The sequence below is a fragment of the Oncorhynchus nerka genome, linkage group LG18, assembly GCF_034236695.1.
Source record: "Oncorhynchus nerka isolate Pitt River linkage group LG18, Oner_Uvic_2.0, whole genome shotgun sequence".
Classification (NCBI taxonomy): domain Eukaryota; kingdom Metazoa; phylum Chordata; class Actinopteri; order Salmoniformes; family Salmonidae; genus Oncorhynchus; species Oncorhynchus nerka.
Genome location: NC_088413.1, coordinates 62,095,102 through 62,120,473, shown reverse-complemented (window position 1 = coordinate 62,120,473; position 25,372 = coordinate 62,095,102). Strand labels below are relative to the sequence as shown.

Below are 25,372 nucleotides of genomic sequence, written 5' to 3'. Positions count from 1 at the left end.
GGGTGTGGGCGTAGGGAGGTGGGGGCTGTAAGGGCGGGGTGGGGCTGCAAGGGGTGAAATTGTGTCCCTTCTGCAATTGGCTGCGAGTCTAAATGTCTCATTATGCGCCTCATTGTTCCTTTGTTGGGTTTGGGGGTATAAATTCACTCCTGTAGGACTGCAGGGGGACAGACCCCGACTAGAACCAGACACAGCCTGCGCCTGCTGTATCTAGCTATCTACTGAACTCTGACAGAAGTGACAGTGAGAGAGCATCGGCCCTCAGGGAACTGTGAGCTTTCCTACTCAGACAACAGAGAGTGAAGAAAGATCCAGCTTTTTGTTTTTTGTTTTCAAGAACCTTTCACAAACATCTTTGGCTCTAACCTCAGTTGCTTTGTGGTTTTAGTTGTTTTTTTCCACTTTCGTGTTTTACATTTATTTTCTAAACATCATCTGTTGAGATGGACTCTGACGCTGGCTCCAACTCCAGCCGCTCCTCATCTCCAGATCTGGTGGTGGATGACTCCATGGGCAACTTCTTCTCCAACAAGATGTTCCAAGCCTACTGCCGGGAGGAGGGGGCAGCCAGGGCCGCTGGGCAGGGCAGGACTGACCGCTGTGCTGGGGGAGGCAAGAGCAAGACCCTCAAAGAGGGTGACGTGCAGGACCTGAGGCTGAAGGTGAACGGCAGGGAGAGGAAGAGGATGCACGACCTGAACCAGGCCATGGACGGCCTGAGGGAGGTCATGCCCTATGCCCAGGGGCCCTCCGTCCGCAAGCTCTCCAAGATCTCCACCCTGATGTTGGCCCGTAACTACATCCTCATGCTGTCCAGCTCCCTGGAGGAGATGAAGAAGCTGGTGGGGGACGTGTATGGAGGTGGTGGTTCCCAGAGTCGCACTAGCCACCGCCGGATCAACCCTCCGGCCCCCACAGCTCACCTCCCCCTACACCCCCTGGCCCAGTCCCTGCACTCCCTGGTGGGTAGCACGGCCTCGGCTCTCCACCACCCTTCGCCTCTCCCGGCTCCAGCCCCACACTCACCACCCTCTGCAAGCTACCTGGGCTTCCACCATGCACCCGTACAGAGCCTGCTGAAAGACCCTCTCCACCTAGCCAGCTCCTACAGGCACTTTCCTGGTATGCCCTGTCACTGCTCGCTCTGCCAGCCTCTACCAACCACCGCATCCACCCTGCATAGCTTTTCCATGGGCAAGTGAGCAGGTGACATCCAGGACTGGGCTCTGTAGTTGAGGCCCAGTGCCCACCCCAGGACTAAGTAGTGGACTGAGGACTGAGATAAATTGTTGGTTGAACTGTAAAAAACATTGGTAGCCCCCAGGACCTGTACATATTTTGTATATATCTTCTATTGAGTATTCCGCTGCTATTTTTCTAAATTACATTCCTTGATTATATTGAAAACATTTAAATGCACACACAGAAACACTTAGATCATTTAAGCCAGATAATTTGGTTATGCTTTGTATTTCATACTATTGTTCTTGAAGCTCTTTTTTGAATGTAACAGCGATAATATCTGCTATTGCTATTCAATATCGGAAATTCAGTGTTACTGAAACAAATGACAAAGATGGAAAGTGCTGTGTCCTTCTGCAGGTGTCTTATTTCCCTAAATTAAACCTTTTAAAAAATACATCTTCTGCTGTTTTGCTTGAGACATAAATTGCTGTAAATCTATTTACTTCTGTTTCCATTCGATTTGTATGTGTTTTTCAGCATGTCTTTTGTCTTTCTCATTCTGAAACAGGCTACGTAGCGCTACAACAGTAAAACACAAAGAACGATATCCCTATCAGTTTACCATCCCTGTGCACTGCACAGGGAGGTGCAGTAGTTAGTGGTGCTGAGCAGGGTAGGGGAGGGGTGGGAGAGGAGAAGTCTACCCTGAGCTAAAGAGAGAGAGAGAAGGGCCAGACAATGCAATGCTGCAGAGGGAGGCTGAATATGACACTCTGAGCTCTGGGATCATCCATCTTCACCTCAACAGGGTGTGGGAGATGAAAGGGCAGTGCGGGCGCCAGGACGGCGCGTCACTTTTGTCTGGCACAGGCAGGGGACAGGGCTGTGGCCCTCTCATCTATGGGCCAGAGGATTTGTCACTGTCCCTGTATTCATACCTATGACACATCAGAACAATAAGAGTAAATACGTGCCGTTTTTACTTAGGATGTTTCAGCGTAAGAATACACACCAAGTCTCATATGGCACCATTGCAATTTCAAGTGTTTGAAAACCAACAGATCAAAACAGAGAATATCAAAGTTTTTGTTTTTCAGTTTTTAAAAGATCAAAAAATATCTATTTTCATGAAATCAATGATATTTTAAAACGTTATAGTCAATGATTGACTAACTATACCAAACACTTCAGCACAATGACATATGTGGGATGGATGACACAGACGTGTATTTACTCAAACCCACAACAATGGCTCACCCTCACTTAGCAACAAATCAAGCGTGTAAAATACATGCTTATCCTCCCATGGCTGACGGATGAGGTCGAGATCAGGGGAGAAATAAAGAGATGTAACTCCTCAGTCCCCCTTCAACCCCCTTCTCCATGAGAGCTCTGAATAGAGCTGGACAATAGCCATGCACGGGACACAAAGACCGGGGGAGGCCAAGCTCTCGTGCCTGGGACACAGGCCCCCTCCATTCAATCTACATTTCATCATGGTAACAAGCGCTGTTGGGCCAAAAGGCCTGACACATCGCCCGCCACAAAGGCGGTTAGCTCTAATTTATGGGGCTATTGACACTGTAAAGAACCCCTGTCAGTACTCTGGGACTGTCAGCTGTGGGACGTCCCAGTGGGGGGAGGCAGCTGCCAGCCTAGCCCGGGGAGGGGCCTTCTGTGGTGGGGACAGGCGCTCTGGCATCACCTGGTCCCTGGTCCCCTGACACTTGGATCCTGGGTCCTCCCACTAGGCCCCCCTTTATTTGGGCACAGGTGGGAATGGGAAGTAGAACACATTGTGGGGATTAGTGGGGTCGGCCTCCCTTTGGTGTCCTCCCTCCTTTAGGTGGATAATTAGGGACATTGACTTGTGCAAAGCTGGTGTTTCCTGATCGTTAGCAGATGGTGTTAACCCACGGAGCAGCAGCAGCAGGATGGAGAGGGTGCGGGAGTGTGTGAGGGTGTGAGGGTGTGTGTCTGTGTGGTGTGCAATTGATATGCATCTTAAATCATACAATACTGACAGTGCCTTTCTGGGCCATTATGACCAGCCACTGTTGTCATCATAGTGTTTTTGCCATATGCTGACCTGTTATGTGCTGTCTGAAGTATATACAGTATGTTGGGAGCATATGCTGTGAATATGCTACCACGTTTAGGGCAATCCACATCAAACACATATAACATAGGATGTGTGAATGTAAAAGGGCTTTAAATGTAAAGGTTTTGTCATGTTTAATGACTGCAGGCCTATTTCTACATTACCACGAACAGCTTGACAATATTTGGCCCTTATCCATAAAAAATGACACTCAAAAACAAAATATAAACATTAAGGGCAAAAACATTCTAAAATTCAACAGCTTTTTCAGTAGGAAGAAAAATATCTGAAAGCGACACAATACACTGCAGCATCAGAGAAAATAAAAGTCCCACGTTTTTTTCAAATGAGTGGAGAGTAAAGACTGTGTGGTCAGAATTTTCACTATTGTATGCAGTCGTCATGATCATGATAGCTGATGGCCCCCACCCCATAGACACAGATGGATGAGTTAACAGGAGGGAATGCTAATCAATAGAAGGGTGTGTGTTACCCTGGGCTCAGCAGTAGACAGGATCGACAGCGTTAATTAGGGAACTGAAGGAGCCAATTAGGGGGATTGAGGGTCTGGACAGGAGAGACATATTGGAGAACATACGCACACATTGTGCTGCGTCTGGATACAGGGGATCTTCAATTAGGGGAGAGCTCTCCTCCAGAAGCTCGCAGCCTGACCATTTGACTATCAGTTCAGTAAAGTCGGGATCCCTTCACCCTGCATACTGATTGAGGGGGAAACGCAGCTGGGATAGGGTCAACAACCCACTGGTCTGGGAATTAATGTAGACCCATTAAAGATAGAGTCACATACGGGCGGATTTGATTACTAATCATGTGGCTAGGTGAGTTAAATCTTATAATGTGTTGCTTCATAACCTACATTTTCAGACCTCTCTCTAGGAGAGTGCTATTGACTGGCAGGCCACATTTGACCTTATGTATAATACTGAACAAGCTCAAACTAATTAAAAAGGATAGACCATAGACCATGCACATTTTCAGAAACTTTAAAAAGTAATTGCATAATGTGCATCCCATTCAAATGAGTGATACAAACTATGAAAGGGCATACTTAGCCAAATATGGAAACCTATAACAACTGGCTCAGCCCTAAAGGCTTATTCTGAAATATTTTGATAACTTTCACTTTAGCTGGACTTGATAATAAATACAAGTGGGTGCAAGGTTGGTGTTCAATTATGATACATTTTGTAAGGAGAATTTGAACGCAATGTTAGATTTAGTTTTCATAAAGTTATTGCACCAGCAACGCCAGCGCAGCAGCCTACCAACGCGAAGCTTGATCCTTTGCAGACACCGTAGTCCTAAAGAAATGCCCAAGAGCGTAGCTAGCAGGATTAATTTGGAAAATAATAATAATACATTTTACATCAGCTATCTATCCTAAAACTGTATTTACTAGAAGAAGATACAAATTGAAAAACTGCATTTTACAAGCTTCTTCCTCATTCAGTGGGGTCAGAGTTCAGTAAATATTGGTGATGTCATGGTCTGAAGATGGCTGAAGGGTGAGTGTGAAGTCGCAAAATAGTTTTTGTTTTATAAATTAACCATCGTAATATATCCCACTCTCAGCATGTTTTTCTTTCATGTAATATATTCATCCCTTCATATTTAGCTATTGCCACATTCATCTATTTCAAAACGATGCAATCAGTTGCTTTGTCTGTTCTCGAGTCAATCGGGTTTTGTTTACCAAAAATGTTGCACCAGCTGTTTAGCTCGATGGCTAGCTAGCAGTGGCTAGCAAACTGTTTGCTGCCTATTCGCGGAGACAGACGTATTAATAGTGTGTTGTAAATATTAACAGTGATTGGAAAAATACAGTTCCATGGTTTCCACCGTAGCTTTGTTCGCTATCTAGCTAGCAAGCTAACAGCTAATGCAAATTCACTGGTGTTGGTTAGCAATTCAGCTAAGCTGGCTAGATTGTTATCAAATACTGCATAGTTTCCTAAGAACGCGAAGCGAGGCGACCATCTCTGTCGGCGCCATGCGCACTGTCATCCGGCCTGACCTGGTCGTTAATGGCCCTAGCCAAATAGTTATATAACTAAAATGTAAGCTATGCATTTCACCATTAGTACCTGTTGATCACGTTTGAATACTCTGTCATCACTATGTCTCTTTACTTCAGAGAAAGCTGTGACGGTTGGTGGGGAGGATGGCTTCAACAAAGCTTCCAGGCCGTTAAAGATAAGGTAGACGTCCATGCTAGCCTGCACGGATCCCCAGATGATCTCTCTAGTATCACAATGAGCCGCAAACTATTGTGTTATGTTTTGTGCATCAAAAATGCTAATTTAATATCTTCAATATGACTCATTATAAAACAAGGTGAAAATCAATATGCTTGTGACATCCGAGTACACTGATAATGCAGGCATATTACTGTACTCTGTTTGCACTTGTCAATGTAACTCCAACATTTTATTGTTTTTGCAGTCATCAGAGGCATACGAATTTATAAAGCGTGACCTCACAGAGTTCTCCAACGTGGTGCAACATGACGCTGCGTGCTCCATCGTGGCCACAGCAAGCGCCGTTAGAACCAAACTAGCGGTAGGCCATTTGGTTCTTCACTAGTTTCAAGTTTTAATGTCACGTGCATAAGTAAAGTGAGATGTCTTTCTTGCTAGTTCTAAACCCAACAATGCAGTAATCAATAAAAATGTAACACTAAAGATAACATAAGGTAGAGCAAAACCACACGAGAAATAGAAATAACTAGAACATGAGAAAGTAAGCAAACATACTATATACAGGGTCAGTTCCAGTACCATATTTATAATGTGCAGGGATACTGGAGTGATAGAGGTAGATATATATATATATATATATATGTATATAGGGGTAAGGTAACCAGGCATCAGAATATATGGTAAACAGAGTAGCAGCAGTGTATATGATGATTGTATATGAGTTGGTGTGTGTAGAGTCAGTATAAATGAGTGTGTGTGTGAGCAAATGTTGGAGGGTTGGCGTGTGTAGGGCCCTGTGAGTGCAACTACAATCCAATAAATAAATACAAGGGTCAACTCAGGCTGTGTAGCCAATTTGTTAGCTATGGGTCATAGTGACCCATATTAGATAAGTTCATATGAATTACTACTTGGTTATTTATAGGCATATACGTCCTGACTGTGGTATGTCACCTGTCCCACTTTGTTTCAGGTGGAGGGCTCCTCTGATACCACAGAGAAGGTGAAGAAGAGCCTATCCAGTTTCTTAGGAGTGATAACAGACACCCTCGCTCCTCCCCAGGACATGACCATCGACTGTGATGTCATCACGCTAGTGGCAACTCCAGCAGGCACCACAGAGGTGTATGACAGCACCAAGGTGAGTATGTTAATACTGTGTTCAGCTTATCACTATGACAGTGTGATTTAACAAATTAAGGACTAGATACCATGCTGTTTTACATTTACTGCTAATATACCAGAATGTTTCTCAGAAATGATGTATTAACATCATGTGTTATAATTTTTCCCCAATCTGTTCAAACATGTAAGAGTGGTCAGGTTTAGAAGTGTTACTGAGCTCCAGAGTAGAGGATGGTTAATCCACAGGATTTAGCTTTTGCCCTAAAATACGCAAATCAAAGAAATCAAAATGTTTGTTTTTTTATCTCAAAATATAAAATAAAATAAATACTCACAAAAGTTTGGACACACCTACTCATTCCAGGGTTTTTCTTTATTTTTACTATTTTCTACATTGTAGAATAATAGTGAAGACCTTAAAACTACTATGAAATAACACATAGAATTTATATATACACTACCGTTCAAAGGTTTGGGGTCACTGAGAAATGTCCTTGTTTTTGAAAGAAAAGAAAAAAATTGTCCATTAAAATAACATCAAATTGATCCAAAATACAATGTAGACATTGTTAATGTTGTAAATGACTATTGTAGCTGGAAACGGCAGATTTATTTTATGGAATATCTGCATAGGCGTACCGAGGCCCATTATCAGCAACCATCACTCCTGTGTTCCAATGGCACGTTGTGTTAGCTAATCCAAGTTGATCATTTTAACTTCTTGACGCTACCCATCCATTAAGCGGGATAATTGTCATCAGCAGCTGCAGAATAGCATAGCACCCCAGTCAAATAATATTACTAAAAATATTTATGAAATCACAAGTGCAATATTACGAAACACAACTTAGCCTTTTGTTAATCCACCTGTCGTCTCAGATTTTGAAATTATGCTTTACAGCGAAAGCAATCCAAGCGTTTGTGTAAATTTATCGATCGCATGACAAAACATTAAGTACACTTCGCATCAGGTAGCTTGGTCATGAAAATCAATCAAATTAATAGTTTACCTTTGATCTTCGGATGTTTTCACTCACGAGACTCCCAGTTACACAACAAATGTTCCTTTTGTTCCGTAAAGATTATTTTTATATCCAGATAATTTTATATCCAAAATGCCTCCGTAAAGTTCATTATTTCTGGACATTTTGAGCCTGTAAATCGAACCCACAAATGCTGATGCTCCAGATACTCAACTAGTCTAAAGAAGGCCAGTTGTATTGCTTCTTTAATCAGAACTACACTTTTCAGCTGTGCTAACATAACTGCAAAAGGGTTTTCTAATGATCAATAAGCATTTTAAAATTATAAACTTGGATTAGCTAACACAATGTGCCTTTGGAACACTGGAGTTATAGTTGCTGATAATGGGCCTCTGTACACCTATGTAGATAATCCATAAAAAATCAAACGTTTCCAGCTACAATAGTGATTTACAACATTAACAATGTCTACACTGTATTTCGGATCAACTTGCTGTTATTTTAATTTACATTATTTTAAATTTTCTTTCAAAAACAAGGACATTTCTAAATGACCCCAAACTTTTGAACGGTAGTGTATATATTGAGATGTAACTGTTAAAAGACAATAGTTTACAGCATATTAGGCTGTTGAAAGCATTAGCATAACGTTATCAATATACTAAACAAACAAAATACGGTCTCTTTTTGTTGCAATACTAGATATCAGAACACATGTTATGTCACATGATCATTTGGGTTACAGTGTGTGTTTTGTTCCCTAGGCTCGTCTCTACAGTCTGCAGGCTGACCCTGCTACATACTGCAATGAGCCTGATGGTGAGGCAGTACACATGTTTCTTTTCTATCTGTCTTCACTATTCTCATTAAAGAAAAGGTCATGTGCCATGCAACGTCACTAACCCGGCTTCATTCCCTCAAAACATAAAAAAGCCGTCAGAATGGCAATGACAAGGGACTTACACCCATAAAATTACTCATTCTACTCTACCCTCAGCTGCACTCTAAGACTTTATAAATCATGGTCAAAGTCAACTCCTATTACAATGAATGCAAATAACTTGGCAGGACAAGACATGGGTAGTTTGCTATGCCACTTATTTTCATGCAGTTCTTAAACGGTCATGAAAATATTGTTTTGTGTTTTTAATTGTATTTCCTGTGTTCTGTCCCAGGTTCCCTAGAGCAGTTTGATGCGTGGCTCTCCAGCTTCAGCCTGGAGGAGAGGAAAGGAGAGATCTCTGACCTCCTGGTCAACACCCCCTCTATCAGGGCCCTTTACACCAGAATGGTACACTTTCTAATAGGGTTGGGCCAAATTACAATATGTTAATTTATCAATAATGATTGACAGCCGTTGTCAATGGTGAAAACATTGTGATGTGACAGACAATGGTTTATCTTATTTGAACCTGACTGGTGCCGCGCAGTAGGCCTAACGGAATCGGGCAGCGCATGAGTGACATTCCGAGTAATTCAATAAATAGCCTATGCTATATAGGCCTTCAGAACGCAATAAATTAATGTAGGCTAGACAGAGCGAGGAATTTCACCAAAGCTTTGCAAAATGTCCAGTCAGAAAGAATTGTTTCTCTCACTTTGTCAGATGCGTGGGCCTTATAGCCTAAATCTATAAAACAATTATAACGGACACCTTAACTATATTGTGTTTAGCTGTTTTCAAAAACATTGGGTATATTCCCTTGTCTCGCCATTCATTATGAATATGACTTTGGGCTAGTATGCTTTCATCGTTTTATGCATGCAAGCTTTCTCTTTCAAACAATGAATTCATCTGGTTAACGTGCTCAACATCTGCTCTGACGACGAGCTCATGTCTGAAGGAGACGACACCAGCGAGGGTAAACAAAAAACACACCCTGTTAAGAACTCTTTATTTTGTATATTTTTTATATATATTGACTTTCATCTCAAAGTTGTTTGAATAGTCTAAAAACATAAGGTGGACTAATAATGGGAGAGAACAAACAATATATCAATGGACTATAAAAAAATGGAATGAAAAGTTTAAGCTTATTAAGAAAGAAATGATCCGTGTGGGGTCCACAGAAGCAAACAGGGTCAACTCCCTTCAAAGCACGTCGACAGGTCTCCCACAAGGTCAAAAACGGGGACCCAAACCAGCAACCTATCAGCCACCAGCCCAAGCTCCCAACCGCCAGGCTACCAGCCCTCCAGGATCCCTCCCCCACAGTTCCCGAGAACTGTGGGGGAGGCTCCCAACCGCCAGGACCAACTGAATACATTTGAGTGCATTTATGACACTATTTACATGTGTGTCTGTGCATGTGTGTGCGTTTGAATGAGAGTGTGTATATGCATGTGCATACGAGTACGGACACCTGCACGGCATCAGCCTTAGGCAAACAAGCATTAGATGTAAAAACGTTGTCCGTCATTCTATCCCCCTCCCAGCAACTCCACTCCCACTTGTCTCCAATTCCACATCCCAACCCTCAGCTTCCCTCAGCCCATCCCACCGATCTCTGCTGGCCACCCTCTTCGGATTTCTATATCTTTCAACTGTGTGATGTTTAACATATAATTGAATAGAATCCACAAAATTGCGAGTTAAAGTTAAATACTTTAAATGAGAGTACTGTAATTGCTGGACTATAAACCGCTACTTTATTCCCACGCTTTGAACCTCGCGGTTTATAGAATGACGCGGCTAATTTATGGATTTTTCCCGCTTTCACAAGATTCATGCCGCCAAAAAAACTGAGCACCATCAAATCAAATGTATTTATATAGCCCTTCGTACATCAGCTGATATCTCAAAGTGCTGTACAGAAACCCAGCCTAAAACCCCAAACAGCAAGCAATGCAGGTGTAGAAGCACGGTGGCTAGGAAAAACTCCCTAGAAAGGCCAAAACCTAGGAAGAAACCTAGAGAGGAACCAGGCTATGTGGGGTGGCCAGTCCTCTTCTGGCTGTGCCGGGTGGAGATTATAACAGAACATGGCCAAGATGTTCAAATGTTCATAAATGACCAGCATGGTCGTATAATAATAAGGCAGAACAGTTGAAACTGGAGCAGCAGCACGGCCAGGTGGACTGGGGACAGCAAGGAGTCATCATGTCAGGTAGTCCTGGGGCATGGTCCTAGGGCTCAGGTCAGTTGAAACTGGAGCAACAGCACGGCCAGGTGGACTGGGGACAGCAAGGAGTCATCATGTCAGGTAGTCCTGGGGCATGGTCCTAGGGCTCAGGTCAGTTGAAACTGGAGCAACAGCACGGCCAGGTGGACTGGGGACAGCAAGGAGTCATCATGTCAGGTAGTCCTGGGGCATGGTCCTAGGGCTCAGGTCCTCCGAGAGAGAGAAAGAAAGAGAAGGAGAGAATTAGAGAACGCACACTTAGATTCACACAGGACACCGAATAGGACAGGAGAACTACTCCAGATATAACAAACTGACCCTAGCCCCCCGACACATAAACTACTGCAGCATAAATACTGGAGGCTGAGACAGGAGGGGTCAGGAGACACTGTGGCCCCATCCGGAGACACTGTGACGTAAAATCGAGCGCGCTCAAACTTCCCATCATTCTGATTACGGTAGTAATTTTGTCACCCTCATCATGGCAAAGACACGGAGAAATGCATATGATGCAGCTTTCAAGTTGAAGGCGATCGATCTGGCTGTTGGAAAAGGAAAGAGAGCTGCTGCACGGGAGCTTGGCCTTAATGAGTCGATGATAAGACGTTGGAAACAGCAGCGTGAGGAACTGACTCAGTGCAAAAAGACAACAAAGGCTTTCAGAGGGAAGAAAAGCAGATGGCCCAAAGTATTTGCAGCCACTCGACATCAGTGTAAATCGTGCATTTAAGGTGGCGCTCCTTGTTCAGTGGGAGGCTTGGATGACAAGTGGGGAGAAATCCTTCACTAAAACGGGCTGCATGCGAAGAGCAACTTATGGTCAAGTCTGCCAGTGGGTCCTGACAGCGTGGAGCATTGTCAAAAAATCCACTATCATCAACGGGTTTCGAAAGGCTGGACTGCTGCGTTTTGAAGGGGCAGTATGAGCTCAGCGGGGTATTTGCCTCCGGATGAAAGTGACGAGAGCGACAATGAAAACGATCCAACATCGGATGAAGCAATTCTGAGGCTATTCATCTCCAACACCGAAGGAGATGACTTCAGTGGTTTCGGTGCACAGGAGGAGGAAGATAGTGACCAAGTTCATTTGTTTCAATGTACCGGTAGGCACCTGCGGCTTATAGACATGTGCGGCGTATTTATGTACAAAATACATATTTTTTAATAATTCAGTGGGTGCGGTTTATATTCAGGTGCGCTTAATAGTCCAGCAATTACGGTATTAGTAATTGACTGACCAGTTCTCCCAACAATTCTATTTCTTGGGTAAAATTTTGATTCATGTTATGCATTTTCAGCCATTCCTGAACCTGAGACCAGAAACAGGGTACCTGAGGGCAATACCAAAACAAATGGTCTATAGAGTCTGTATCCTCACAAAAACATCTGTAGAGCTGCAATGACTATATGTTCCAAATATTCAACATTTTGTTGGTGGCAAGAATTCTGTACAATAATTTTAGCTGAGAAGCATGAAGTCAAATCAAATTGTATTTGTCACCTCCTCCAAATACTACAGTTGTAGACCTTCCTGTGAAATGCTTACTCACAATCCCTTAACCAACAATGCAGTTCAATAAACATAAGAAAATATTTACTAAATAAACTAAAGTAAACAAAAAATAAGCAATAAAATAACAATAGCAAGGCTATATACAGGGGGTACCGGTGCCCAGTCAGTGTGCGGGGGTACAGGTTAGTTGAGGTCATTTGTATTTGTAGGTAGTCATAAAGTGACTATGCATAGATAATAAACAGTGAGTAGCAGCAATGTTAATAACAAAGGGGGGAGGTCGCCAATGTAAGTAGTCTGGGTGGCCAATTGATTAATTGTTCCGCAGTCTTATGGGTTGGGGTAGACGCTTTGAATAAGTGAAGCTTTAGAGAGCGGTTTAGTTCTTTTCGATTTAATAATCTCAACCCACCCACTTCATATTCATTATAGAGATAGGCACGCTTTATCTTGTCTGGTTAATTAAGCAACCCAGATAAAGCAAAATATTTCTTGCTCATATAATTTGAAAAACGAATCATCAGGAGTAGGCAGCACCATAAGTGAGAACTGAGATATGACTAAGGAGTTAATCAGGGCAATATTTCCATAAAATAGACAGGAATTTACTTCTCCATGGTTGCAGAATCTTGTCTATTTTTACACGTTTTCTATTGAAATTCATTGTGGAGATCACATTTATATATTTTGTAATATGCATACCAACTATGTATACTTCACCGTCAGCCCATTTTATAGGTAAACTGCAGGGTAATGTAAAAGTTGTATATATTTTTTGAATCCAATACCTAATATTATACACTTATCATAATTAGGTTTTTAGTCCAGAGAGTACAGAAAAACTATATAGATCTTCAATGAGACATTGCAGGGATCTAGTTTACGGACTTAATATAAAACTTGAGTCATTGGCATACATGGACACCTTTGTTTTTAAGCCTTGGATTTCTTATCCACCCAATGATTTATAACCTAACTCTTACTGCAGTAAGACAGCCCGTTCATCTTCAGTTGAATGTCACTTTGCTCCGTCATGTGTACGAGTCACACACACACACACACACACACCTGTTCCATGCTGGAACTCCACCAGAAAGAAATATTAGAAAAGATTTGCCTGCACTTAGCGTCTGCCAGGCTTTCAGCGTTATCTTTAGTCATGTTTTATATTTGTTTATCTTTTTGTTGGCCAATACCAGCATACATCACAATGTTTTATGAGTACATAATCACGATAGGACAAAGATTGACATCGCCCAACCCTACTTTATAATCCTCCTGTTCAGACCTTATCTCATAGAAGTTAGATAGAAGTGAATCACTTTTTTAAATGCTCTGTGCGTTGTGTAAGAGTAAGTATTTTCATCCATAGGTGCCAGCAGCTGTAGCCCATTCTGAATTCTGGCAGCGGTATTTCTACAAAGTCTTTCAGTTGGACCAGGTAATTCGCTCACTTTTTTTGTTTTGTTACTGGCATGTATAGCTCTCATGAACCATCATGCACCCTCTTCTATCAGAATCCCATGTTAGAATGTAAACTGCGCCCCTGCTGGCCAGTTGTAGATCATTTTGGAGAGAGGCTCCTACCTCAGAGTAGAGCTCTGCTACCCAACCCGAGCCCCCGATATTATACGTAGGGTTAGGGCTAGATAGTGGCTGTTTTTTTCATCAATAACTAGGTTACGGGCAGAGCTTGAGTATCACTAAAGAGGATTTTGAGGCTCCCGAGTGGCGCAGCGGTTTAAATGGAAACGCAAAGGGGGTTACCTAGTCAGTTGTCCAACTGAATGTATTCAACTGAAATGTGTCTTCTGCATTTAACCCAACCCCTCTGCCCAGGGAACAGTGGGTTAACTGCCTTGCTCAGGGGCAGAAAGGCACTGCATCTCAGTAATAGAGGCGTCACTACAGACCCTGGTTCGATTCCAGGCTCTATCACAACTGGCCGTGATTGGGAATCTCATAGAGCGGCGCAGAATTGGTCCAGCTTCGTCCGAGTTAGGGTTTGGTTGGGGTAGGCCGTCATTGTAAATAAGAATTTGTTTTTAACCGTCTTGCCTAGTTAAATGAAGGTTAATTCAAATGCATATAAATGAATCACTAACATTTTGAAACTGAGCCATTTGCTAGTGCTATGCTGCGCAGTACAGTGATATCTGACTAAGATCATAACATTGTCAGAAGTGCTTCAACCTCATCAAATATAAGACAGGAGAGATGATTTCACAGAAAAGAATAATATTCTCGTGAGTGTTGTTAGTTTAGAGTGACGAACAGCTAACTGCTCTCTGTCTCGTCAGTGAGCCCTAGCGGAGCTGTTGCTATGGATACTCAGAGCTCCCTGAGTAGCTTATGGATTTACTAACAGAGGAAGTTGTTTCTTATTTCGGGCCGAGAGGGCCTTATATTTGGCAGAGTCAATCGGGCCTGGGTAGGATAAGGGTTTGAACGTAGCATGCATGGGTAGGGCTCTGGCTTACAATTCATGCTTGTGCAGGACTCTACCTCAGAGCTCTGGTAGCTTAGTAGACTCTTGGAAGACTAATCTTGGCACCCAGAACCAAATCTCCCGCTATTTGATTTGGATTCGGACACTTTCCTGTGTGTCCTAACAAAGCCCAGGCCCCCTCTTCCAAAGCTCATTCCAATCCTCTCCCTCCCTTTCTGGAAAGTGCATGTGTTTTTATGATATTTTGTGTGCTGCATGCTGACAAAATGGAGGTATCAGACAATGTATTCAGTGCAACTATTTCACAGGTAAGCTATGTTTATTAGAGAATTTCCCAGTTAAAATCCCTGTCCCGACTTCATATCATCACCTTATCCGATAAATAGATACACTAAAAAGCCGGTAGTGTTCTGCTGATGGGTTACTAATGTGACTGACCACCAGGAGGAGGCCAGGCGAGTGGCCTTGAAGCAGAGAGCAGAGCAGACTTCCCACACAGAGGCTCTGGGCTGGGAGGAGGAGGATGAAGGTATGTTGGATAGGGAATTTCACAATGGTGAAATGTCTTCTGTGAGATGTGACCTGAAAGAAGTCAGTCAGACTAGTCAGGTCTGTCTCGTGACTCACTGTTTTCTCCCTTATTTCTACCCCAGATGACTTCCTTGGCGCCACGTCTTCATCTCGCCTGGACTTCACGCCCCCATTGGACGACCCTGCTACCCAGCTGTCCCCACTTACACCAGTCACAATGGCGACGACCCCACTCAGCCCCATCCCGTCTCCGAGCGGGGAGCGCTCCTCTCCCCTCTCCCTGAGCAGCGACAGCGGCAGCCTGCCCACCCAGGTGGAGGTGAGACCAGCCAGGCCACAGCCTGCAGTCGTGGAGCTGTCCCAGAAACTCAACAAGGCCAGCCTGGAGGAGAAAGAGCCAGAGGGGCAGCAGGAGGAGGAGAAGAGGGTTCAGTTAGAGGCCCCAGCCCAGCCTGAGCCCACAGAGAAGGCTACAGCTGAGAGATTAACAGTCCAGGCCCCAGCTACCACCATCAGACCAGAGACCGAGGGGCCCCAGGACCTGAGGGTGTTTGAGCTCAACTCTGACAGCGGAAAGTCTACACCTTCAAACAATGGCAAGAAAGGTAAAAGGACACTTCTATTCAGTTATTGGTGTGACTGTGGTAACAGGGTTTGATTGAATAGGGCCTAAGCTGTTCATCAAATCAAAATCAAACACATTTTTATTTGTCACATGCGCCGAATACAGTAGGTGTAGAGTTTACCATGAAATGCTTACATATGAGCACTTTCCCAACAATGCAGAGTTAAAAGTAAGAAAACTGTTCTAATTAGTGAATAAGAAGGGAAAAATGGAAACGGTAACACAATAAAACAACAACAACCAGGGAATATATAAGAAGTACTGATACAGAGTCAATGTGCAGGGGTACGAGGTAGTTGAGGTAATATGTACATGTAGGTAGGAGTAAAAGAGACTAGGCAATCAGGATAGATAAAGTGTGTGTGTGTGTGTGTATGATCAATATGCATGCGTGTGTGTGTTGGAGTGTCAGTGTAGTATGTGTGGGTAAAGTTCAGTGAGCGTGCATAGAGCCAGTGCAAGAATAGTATTCTAGAAGAGTGTTAAGTGGTCCCATCTGATCCTGTGCTTCACCCTGACCCCTGCAGGGTCCAGCACAGATGTCAGTGAGGACTGGGAGAAGGACTTTGACCTGGACATGACAGAAGACGAGGTCCAGATGGTGCTCTCTAGAGTTGAGGCTACAGGAGAGGTGGGCAATAAATACAAAATGTTCCTGTTGCATTTCTTCTAACCCCAAACTGTAACATTAAAGAACATGCCTAGTTAGTTAAATTATGTTGAACTAAATGAAATGTTTTATTTTTCAGCTGGAGGAGGACTGGGAGAACTGGAACTGATGATTGCTGTGGCGTACTGTTTCTATCCCGCCATTAAAGCGAGTTCTCGGCAGACGAACCATGCTTAACGTGTTTTACCTCTGTCCACGCCGTCACCGTGTCACGTTTGTTCGTAGGGGAATGTCCCTTTGGTTTGGACCATGTTGCTGAAGGCGCTAGCATAGCAATGGCCATCCAAGACAATACGATTAGAGCCAAGGCACCATCAGCTGTCAGTTTGTGCATATAGGTTTCAATGCTGATTTACTCAGTCTTTTTGGTTATTTCTTGAAAGCTGCTGCTCCCTCTCTATCTTCTGAAATGCCATTAAGTACATGTAAATTGTTGCTAGTGAGCTTCTTCAAAGTTATGAGTGGCGGGAATTATTACTTCACTTTAGGCTGAAGAATAGCCATTAAGCTGTAACGCTGCCTATCACCTTTCATGAGATGACATTCTTCATGTGATTTATTGAATGGTGAATATATTGATTTAAACTTTAAAAAAAAGAAATTAACTCATCTATCTTATGCAAGTGAATATTCATAAGGGAACATATTTTGGCCTTTATAGAGCGCATTCTTTTTGGATTCACTCCCAACCCCAGATACATATGACCTTGACAGACGAGCGATAGTGTGGACAAGATATCCAAATGTTTTGTCACACATTTTCTATTCTGTCTGTTTTCATCCCTGCCCTGCTAAGTAATTGACCTGAACATATCAGCTCTTCTGTGACCTCCAGGGGCCACGTTTCTGCTTTATTTCCTGTCTCTGCTACAATAATCTATTATTCGATCAGTCTAATATTATTCTGGATGGGAAAGGGTCTCATTTATTGTCAATCGTCAAAAGAGAAGATGATGATGCAATAAAGAGGCTGCAAAATGTTTCAGGTGTCATGGTGCCAGAGTATTGGGCTTGGATGTCTGAGGAGGTATGGCCTGTTGTCATGTTATTTCTGATGTTAAATAATTAATGAGATCCCACAGCCTGCTTAGTATGGACATATATACTGCACAATAGCTCTGAGTATGGAGTTGCAGAGAGCCAAGAGGAAATGAGGGCTTTGTCTGCTTGATTTATTTAACAATACAGTATAGACTAGCTTCATTCTGCAGTATCGCTTCATACTATTCTGCTATTTTATTGTCATAATTGTCTTCATCAGTGTAAACTGTGGACAAGACTCAAAGCATAAAGATTTAGTGTATAGATCTCTACAATTACTGCTTTTCATGTGAATGTTATTTCTCTGAGCATTGTTTTGCATGTCAGTGCAATCACTTATGCAAACTGTTGTACAGCAGATGTACTGTTTTAAGTTGTAAGGTCGCTTACTAGCTTGTAGATGCTAAAGGAATGACCTGTTTATAATGAATTGTTTGATAGTTTGCATGTCTCAAGTTATCTATGTATTTCACATTAATACATATATTTGCTCTTTAAACAATACGTTTAAAGCTGTTAATTTTAGGCAATTATATTTTCCTCTATTTTTCAAATGATCATTGTCATTAAAAAGAGTCTCATGTAAATGAATAGTCAATGTGAGTTGGATTTCCAAAAAAGATCATGTTCCTAAGAGGTACACTTTTAGAAGAAAAAAAATGCTAAAGTGGAGTTTGACTCCCAGCTATCGCTGGGTTTCTAGAAAATGCTAGAAATGTGAACTCATCAAGAGCTGAACGTTCAGGGCATCATCTTTGCCATTATGTTGGCACACACCTTGCCAAGGTAACGTCGTCAGTTAGACAGGTGTCATCATTCTGGTTTTACGCACCACATGGAAGGTTGACAGTTTATTTTGGTTGAACGTTTAATTTCCTTTTGCGGGAAAATATAAAGTTTGATTACCGTGTAAAAAGGTAAGTACATCAGTAGACCCTAAGCAACTAGCATATTAATCATAGTTGTAGCCTAAACGTGTCAAATCCTACAAACCATATGATTTGTAGAGATTGAGAATATCCAACATGAACAGGGACCACTACCAGACTAGAGTTTGCAGGAAGAGTTCGCTGCCCGGAAAGCCATGTAGGTGTACTAAACTTCCTTTTTGCGGCAAAGACATACCAATCAACAAACATCAATGTCCTGCCATCTCGGTCATTAAGGCTTCCATAGTCTACAGTCCTAGTAGGCCACAAATCAGACATTCAACAATTAAAATATGTCAGAGCAAGTTTTTTTTCTTTCTCACTGATAGCCAGCTGCGTAGGAGTCCAGGGTAACCTCTGCCTGGCCATTTGGCGTGATGAGGCATGTGTGGAGCCCAATGTGAGCGAGGCCTCGCAAAGCACCGAGAACTGAGTAGGGAGGCCGACCAGCTTGCCTATAAAGGGAACCTAGCAGTTCAATTGCAGGTGATACAAATGTGAGAGCTACTGTATAATTAGGGGACATTCGCTTTTAAATCGAACCAACTATTATCCTTTGTTAAACCGTTTTTTTTCTTATGTAGTTGTATTGATTTCTGTCTGGTATGGCTAAGTACCATAGAGTGGCCCAGCATCGGCCGGGGTAGGCCGTCATTGTAAATAAGAATGTGTTCTTAACTGACTTGCCTAGTTAAATGAAGGTATTCAAAAAATACACTGATGGATGTCTTGCCTCCTTTTTGGAGGAGCAATGGAGTGTCATGACGTTGGCCTGGGGGGTAGGTTTATGACAGTCATAAATACCTATCCCCCCTGTTTACCTCTCTAGCCTACTGATGTGAAATGTTAAAACCCCTTGGTTAACATAGAGATTCTGGGAACATCAGAAGGTGGGGGGAAATAAACTATATTCTGATAATCCGACCAATTGAACATATGCGGTGGTACTTAATGAATATGATGTCAGTTCGGTTGTGATCTGAGACATTCTCATCAATGATAAGATGACATAAACTCTACAGTGGAAAGTCTGCACATTGTAGTTATCGGATTCACATGGAATTGTTGTTCAATTTAAATGTTTGAATATAACATTATTGGTGAAGAGATTAAATGTAATTTTAGCTTCCAAATGAGAGATTTGGGTTTTCATAAGGTTAGGGCTATGCTCAATCAGTGGCCCGCCCCTGTGAAGAGACATGGGTTATAAAACTTTTCAGACACACCCTCCTCTCCCTTCCTATATAAAGACTTGACAATATAACCTTCTGTTCCGAGGATGTGAGGACAGTCCGATGTCAGAATGGTTCAGATAATAACTACAGAATGAAGCCAACATCAGCGTGAGCTTTGGTTGCGAATGGTATGATCTTTGAACTCTTATTCACTACAGAAGTGATACCTCCTAGCCATTGAGTGAGCAACAGCAGCTGCAAACGAGGGTTAGGAAGGAACAGACAGAGTATCCTTTCTATCAGACAACGACGTTACTACAACGTATCCAATTGACCACCAGAGACATTCTTCAAAGGACAAAGGAATCGGTTTGGCAACACGGCCTTCCATCTACCACCCAGCCTACCAAAGCACAGCTCAGAGTAAATATTTATTGCATTTTCCTTTTCCAAATGGGCGGTAATTTAGAATGCATAAAATACTGTATTTACGATAGCATAGCTTCTTCCTTTGGTCCTCAGTCTTCCCGCTCTTTCACTCAAACCCAGCTCTTTTCTTTTGTGTAACCAGCTGTCATATCTGTTCTGCCCGCTAGAGACGTTTTCCTTTATGACGTAATTTGTAATCAAGGTATGATTAATTCTGTGTATATGTAATTCTGTGTGAATAGTTAGGTATTTAGTAAATAAATAATGAAACCCAATTTTGTATTGCTGATTCAACTTGTTAGCCAGGGTTCGTGAAGATATTTACAACTTTCAGATTAGACTGAATTAAGGTGACGATTAATATTGACTGCTATATTACTAGGTCTTTAAGAGTTTATTCGGAAGATAACAGCTCTATAAATATTATTTTGTGGTGCCCTGACTCTCTAGTTAATTACATTTACATGATTAGCTCAATCAGGTAATATTAATTACGGAGAAATTATTTTATAGAATAGCATGTCATATCACTTAATCCGGCATAGCCAAAAACACGACAGTAGTAACGGGGCTAAAGAATGCTTATGATGTTTATTTCAAAGTAAGCCACCGTGTGGCAGTGTTGTTCCATTTACCTAAAATTCAGATCATGACACTACTTTCTACTTCTTCCCAATGGTTGATGTAGCACCATTGTTTATCCGTCAAAACCACTGGAGCTAATTTTGAATTGGTATTTATGATTCACAGTTTACCCTGTCACTATAGATCACAATTTTCTCTGTGTCCAAAGCTGTAATGGGTATTTGTGCCAATACCATCTTTCATTTTTTTACTAGTAGGATGGAGCGACAGCAGAAATCCTTCATTGGAAAAATGCTGCTTTAATTATATAGTTTTCCCCAGAAAGGGATGAATATGAACCCATCATAGTACATTTAATATCTGAGGTATTTTGTCTCTTGTTCCCCCATTTTATATTGGTTGACATGAGAGTGTATGGGCTTGGCTTGTGTTTGATTATGATGGCAAATGTGGCGTGTGTGTGCATGAGACAGAGTGATTCATTTAGGTCACACAGAACACCTGCAGAGCCTGTTATTTTTACCCTCTTGTTTTCTAACATGGATGCTATCATAGCCCTTGTCAAGAAATGGCCGTTGTAGACATGAAGAATACACATACACATGTCTCTCTCTCTCTCTCACTCGCGCACACAATCATGCATACACCATCCCATAATCTCTGTGATATCACTTGCGGCCGCCCCTGACACAATAGGAATTGTTTGGTGGGTGTGGTTCTGGGGAAGGAGGGGGAGTGACGGTCATTGATTTGTCTTGCTATCTCTGGGTAGTGCATGACTCTCTCCCATTTCGCTTATATCTTAACAGAGAGACAAGTTCACTGGCAATGGATGGAGAGCTCTGCTCAGACCTTTTCTTTTTTTGATTCTCTTACTTTGATCTCTGGTAGAGAAAATGTGAGATGTATTACTTCAGCTATAAATATTGCTAAAAGGGCTGGATATAACCTTTAAGAATGTAATGTATATGCTCTCTATGTTCAGCGGAATGTATTACAGTCCTTAGACATTATAGGAGATTTCAGGATGGGGTCTATGCAACACTATTCTGTGAAGTACTGCAGAGTAGAATATGCAATAATGTTCCATGCAGGTTACCCATAATAGTGGGTTAATTAAATCAAATCAAACATTCTCTTAAACTATTCACTCTTTGAGGCCTTTAGTCAGCAGAAGTGCTCTGTAGGAATTTCCTGTCGGGAATGACTGCTCCCGTGGCTTGATTGTATGTGTGTTTTACATTACTATAGTCTCAACTCTCAAGGCATTGGTACCACAGTTGTTAATGGTAAGTACAGCAGACTGTTTTAGAAGTAGTTACTGACTGTATGGAATGTAGGCTACTGTAGATGAATGACAGATGAGACTAAGCTCAGAAGACTCCTATTACAGTAATTGAATAACCCCATAAGAAAGATGGTAGAGATGGATTGTAATAAAACAATATAATATAGCCTACTGAACCATCCAGTGAGAGCCTAGATTATCCTATCTACTCTGCTGCTCAACCTGCACTCCCTATCTGTTGTTGGCCACACCCAAAATGCGGAGTTGTTTTAACTTGGCTGCACCTTTAAAAGAAAATAACTTATTTGGATGGTTCATGGATTTGCTTGCAAGATTTTAAACATACGTAAACGTGACACAGTTGCCTCTATACCTACTGTAGGTAGTCAGCCCCCTAACACCCCTCCAAAGTGACATAGTACGGTCTTTCCTCCAACTCTTCAAAAGTGCTCTGCCTCTCCATTTTCTCACCAACTCTGTCCCCCTTTCTCTCTGTGACACACACACACACACACACACACACACACACACACACACACACACACAAAGAGAGAGGGGGGGGATCACGATGAGGTCATTGTCTTGAGAGAGAGTATTATACTGGGCACAAGAAACCCTGTAACCTCAGTGCCTTTCAACAGGCACAAAAGACTCCCATTGGGGGAGGAGGTGGAGCACTATGGAATGTGTAACCAGGGCTTTGAGACTGAGTAGACCTCCAAATTCACACATCTGTGAGTGTGAGAGTGTGTGTGCGTGCACAGTGATGTACATGTGGGAGTGTGCTCTCTGCTACACACACAGACACTTGACTATTAACAATTGTCTTGATGAAAAATGTGTGCAATCTGAGATATGTCAAGTTACCACTCACTAGACTACATGGCAGAGAGACAGTCTGTCCAATTGAATAAGGTCTCTGTTGGCTTTGAGCAGGACTCCTGAAGGGCTCTTGAGATGCTTCGGACCTTTTCTGAACAAACTTTGAATTTCTCAAAGTTCAGCGAAGGAGCTGGCCAATTTGTTTCTGCTAAGTGGTGTTGGAGAGCAATGTGGGTTTGAGTTGGGAGGGCAGGGGATGGTCGAAAGCAATGATAACTCCCCCTCCCTTCAGATAAATGGTTCCCGGCAGGTTTGTGTTCTTATTGTAAGCATACATGTAGGCTAGACATCTTATTCTCATATGTTTTTTTATGAGTATGTTTGTACATGTTTGAAAGAGTGTGTGAAAATATGCAGTTTGTATGACTGTGTGTGTGTGTGTGTGTGTGTGTGTGTGTGTGTGTGTGTGTGTGTGTGTGCATATGCATGCGAGTTGAGTAGACAGCCCTCTCCCACCGACCTGTCCAGGCATCTTAGTCCTGTTCCAGTTCCTCTCTCTGTCCCTCCATTCTGAACATTCCATCCCTCCTGCCTGCTCCATTCTTCTTCATTCATTACCATCCCCAGACTCCTATCTCCTGCTCTGGGACACCAGCAGATCCATTTATGTCTCACACACTGTTTCATTCCCTGCTCTCATCAGAGGACCACACACGCCCCCATCTCAGCCAGACAGTGGGTATGAGAGTGTTGCTGTAGAACTGCAGTGTGGAGCGGAGGGCCAGTCTCTGTCTAGCCTTGTTTCACTGGCTGCATCCAGGCGGATTAAACTGTAAAAGCTTGACCATCGCAGGCATTATTCAACGAATTAAGGCTGACAGGAGCTATTATATAAATTTACCACAGACTGTAAATGGCAGTATGTAATTGTGTTTTCACATAAAGTCCTCTTTAAAAGAAGCGATTTCAGTCTTCTTTTAAGTGAACTCAGGTTTTTTTTTAAAGAGCAAAAGAACTCAGTTCTCTCTCCATTCATATTGCTATGTTTAGAAAGGGATCAAGATCTTTTCCCAAACTTCACTCAATTACACTGGGTAAAAGTACAGGACAAACCATTTAATCAGAATGTGTTATCGGACAGCTAGATATACCTACTTACATTTTGGAAGCTACTAGATTGTATTTAGTTAAAAGATTAGACATAATAATTGTAATCAGAAGATAATATTAACATGCAAATATCATTGATAACAGATGAAATAGCAGAATAATTACTGCAGATATAAAAATGCTGTAGGCCTAACTGAAAATTGTGCACCCAATGTAGGCTACTGCCCTTTTAAGAGCTAGCATAGATTTTGCACCTTACGTTGTCATGCTTACCAAATATGTTGTTGTTGTCTTCTCACACCTTAGGGAGTAATAGTAACAAAGCCTATGGGAAAATGACATCTATAAGCATTTAAGTAATTTAAAAAAACACAACACACATAAAGGCTTCATAATTCATAAAAGGCCATGTTAACTGACTGTTATTCTTTCCTCATTTGTTCTACTCATAAGAATGGATCAGAGAACCAGAAGTCAATCATTTGTTTTTTAGGACTACAAGCTGGCAAGCTTTATTCAAACCCCACAATTGAAAAAACAGCTTATGAATCTCTCTTAGCCTACAGATCAACATATTGCAAACAAATAATATGAGCTAAAAACTACACACATATTTTGAATTTTCTGTGTATCCTTGACAATCACTAATCAATATCCAAAAACAGCACACGCTTTTTTCATATTCTCTCTTTTGTGGCACCAATGTGAGGGTTTATGGCAGGGGAAACAGTGTGCAGTAGTCTAGTGTGAGGGGCTATGGCAGGGGAAACAGTGTTGCAGTAGTCTAGTGTGAGGGTTTATGGCAGGGGAAACAGTGTTGCAGTAGTCTAGTGTGAGGGGTTATGGCAGGGGAAACAGTGTTGCAGTAGTCTAGTGTGAGGGGTTATGGCAGGGGAAACAGTGTTGCAGTAGTCTAGTGTGAGGGGCTATGGCAGGGGAAACAGTGTTGCAGTAGTCTAGTGTGAGGGGTTATGGCAGGGGAAACAGTGTTGCAGTAGTCTAGTGTGAGGGGTTATGGCAGGGGAAACAGTGTTGCAGTAGTCTAGTGTGAGGGGTTATGGCAGGGGAAACAGTGTTGCAGTAGTCTAGTGTGAGGGGTTATGGCAGGGGAAACAGTGTTGCAGTAGTCTAGTGTGAGGGGTTATGGCAGGGTGTTGCAGTAGTCTAGTGTGAGGGGTTATGGCAGGGGAAACAGTGTTGCAGTAGTCTAGTGTGAGGGGTTATGGCAGGGGAAACAGTGTTGCAGTAGTCTAGTGTGAGGGGTTATGGCAGGGGAAACAGTGTTGCAGTAGTCTAGTGTGAGGGGTTATGGCAGGGGAAACAGTGTTGCAGTAGTCTAGTGTGAGGGGCTATGGCAGGGGAAACAGTGTTGCAGTAGTCTAGTGTGAGGGGCTATGGCAGGGGAAACAGTGTTGCAGTAGTCTAGTGTGAGGGGCTATGGCAGGGGAAACAGTGTTGCAGTAGTCT

General features: G+C 42.5%; 2 protein-coding genes across 2 annotated transcripts; both read left to right on the top strand.

The window, feature by feature from the left end:
• Nucleotides 1–443: 443 nt before the first annotated feature.
• Nucleotides 444–1,202, top strand: LOC115146659 (oligodendrocyte transcription factor 3-like). The gene has a single exon (XM_029688725.2). It carries the CDS (start codon nt 444–446, stop codon nt 1,200–1,202), a length of 759 nt encoding a protein of 252 aa, XP_029544585.1.
• A 3,403-nt stretch (nt 1,203–4,605) lies between these two features.
• On the top strand, nt 4,606–17,506 carry LOC115146294 (BSD domain-containing protein 1-like). The gene is made up of 11 exons (XM_029688289.2): nt 4,606–4,815; nt 5,445–5,508; nt 5,753–5,869; nt 6,482–6,649; nt 8,381–8,435; nt 8,792–8,907; nt 13,624–13,692; nt 15,145–15,229; nt 15,354–15,836; nt 16,384–16,487; nt 16,606–17,506. The coding sequence occupies exons 1-11, from the start codon at nt 4,805–4,807 to the stop codon at nt 16,633–16,635; spliced, it is 1,302 nt and encodes a 433-aa protein (XP_029544149.1). The 5' UTR covers nt 4,606–4,804; the 3' UTR covers nt 16,636–17,506.
• The last annotated feature ends 7,866 nt before the right edge of the window (nt 17,507–25,372 follow it).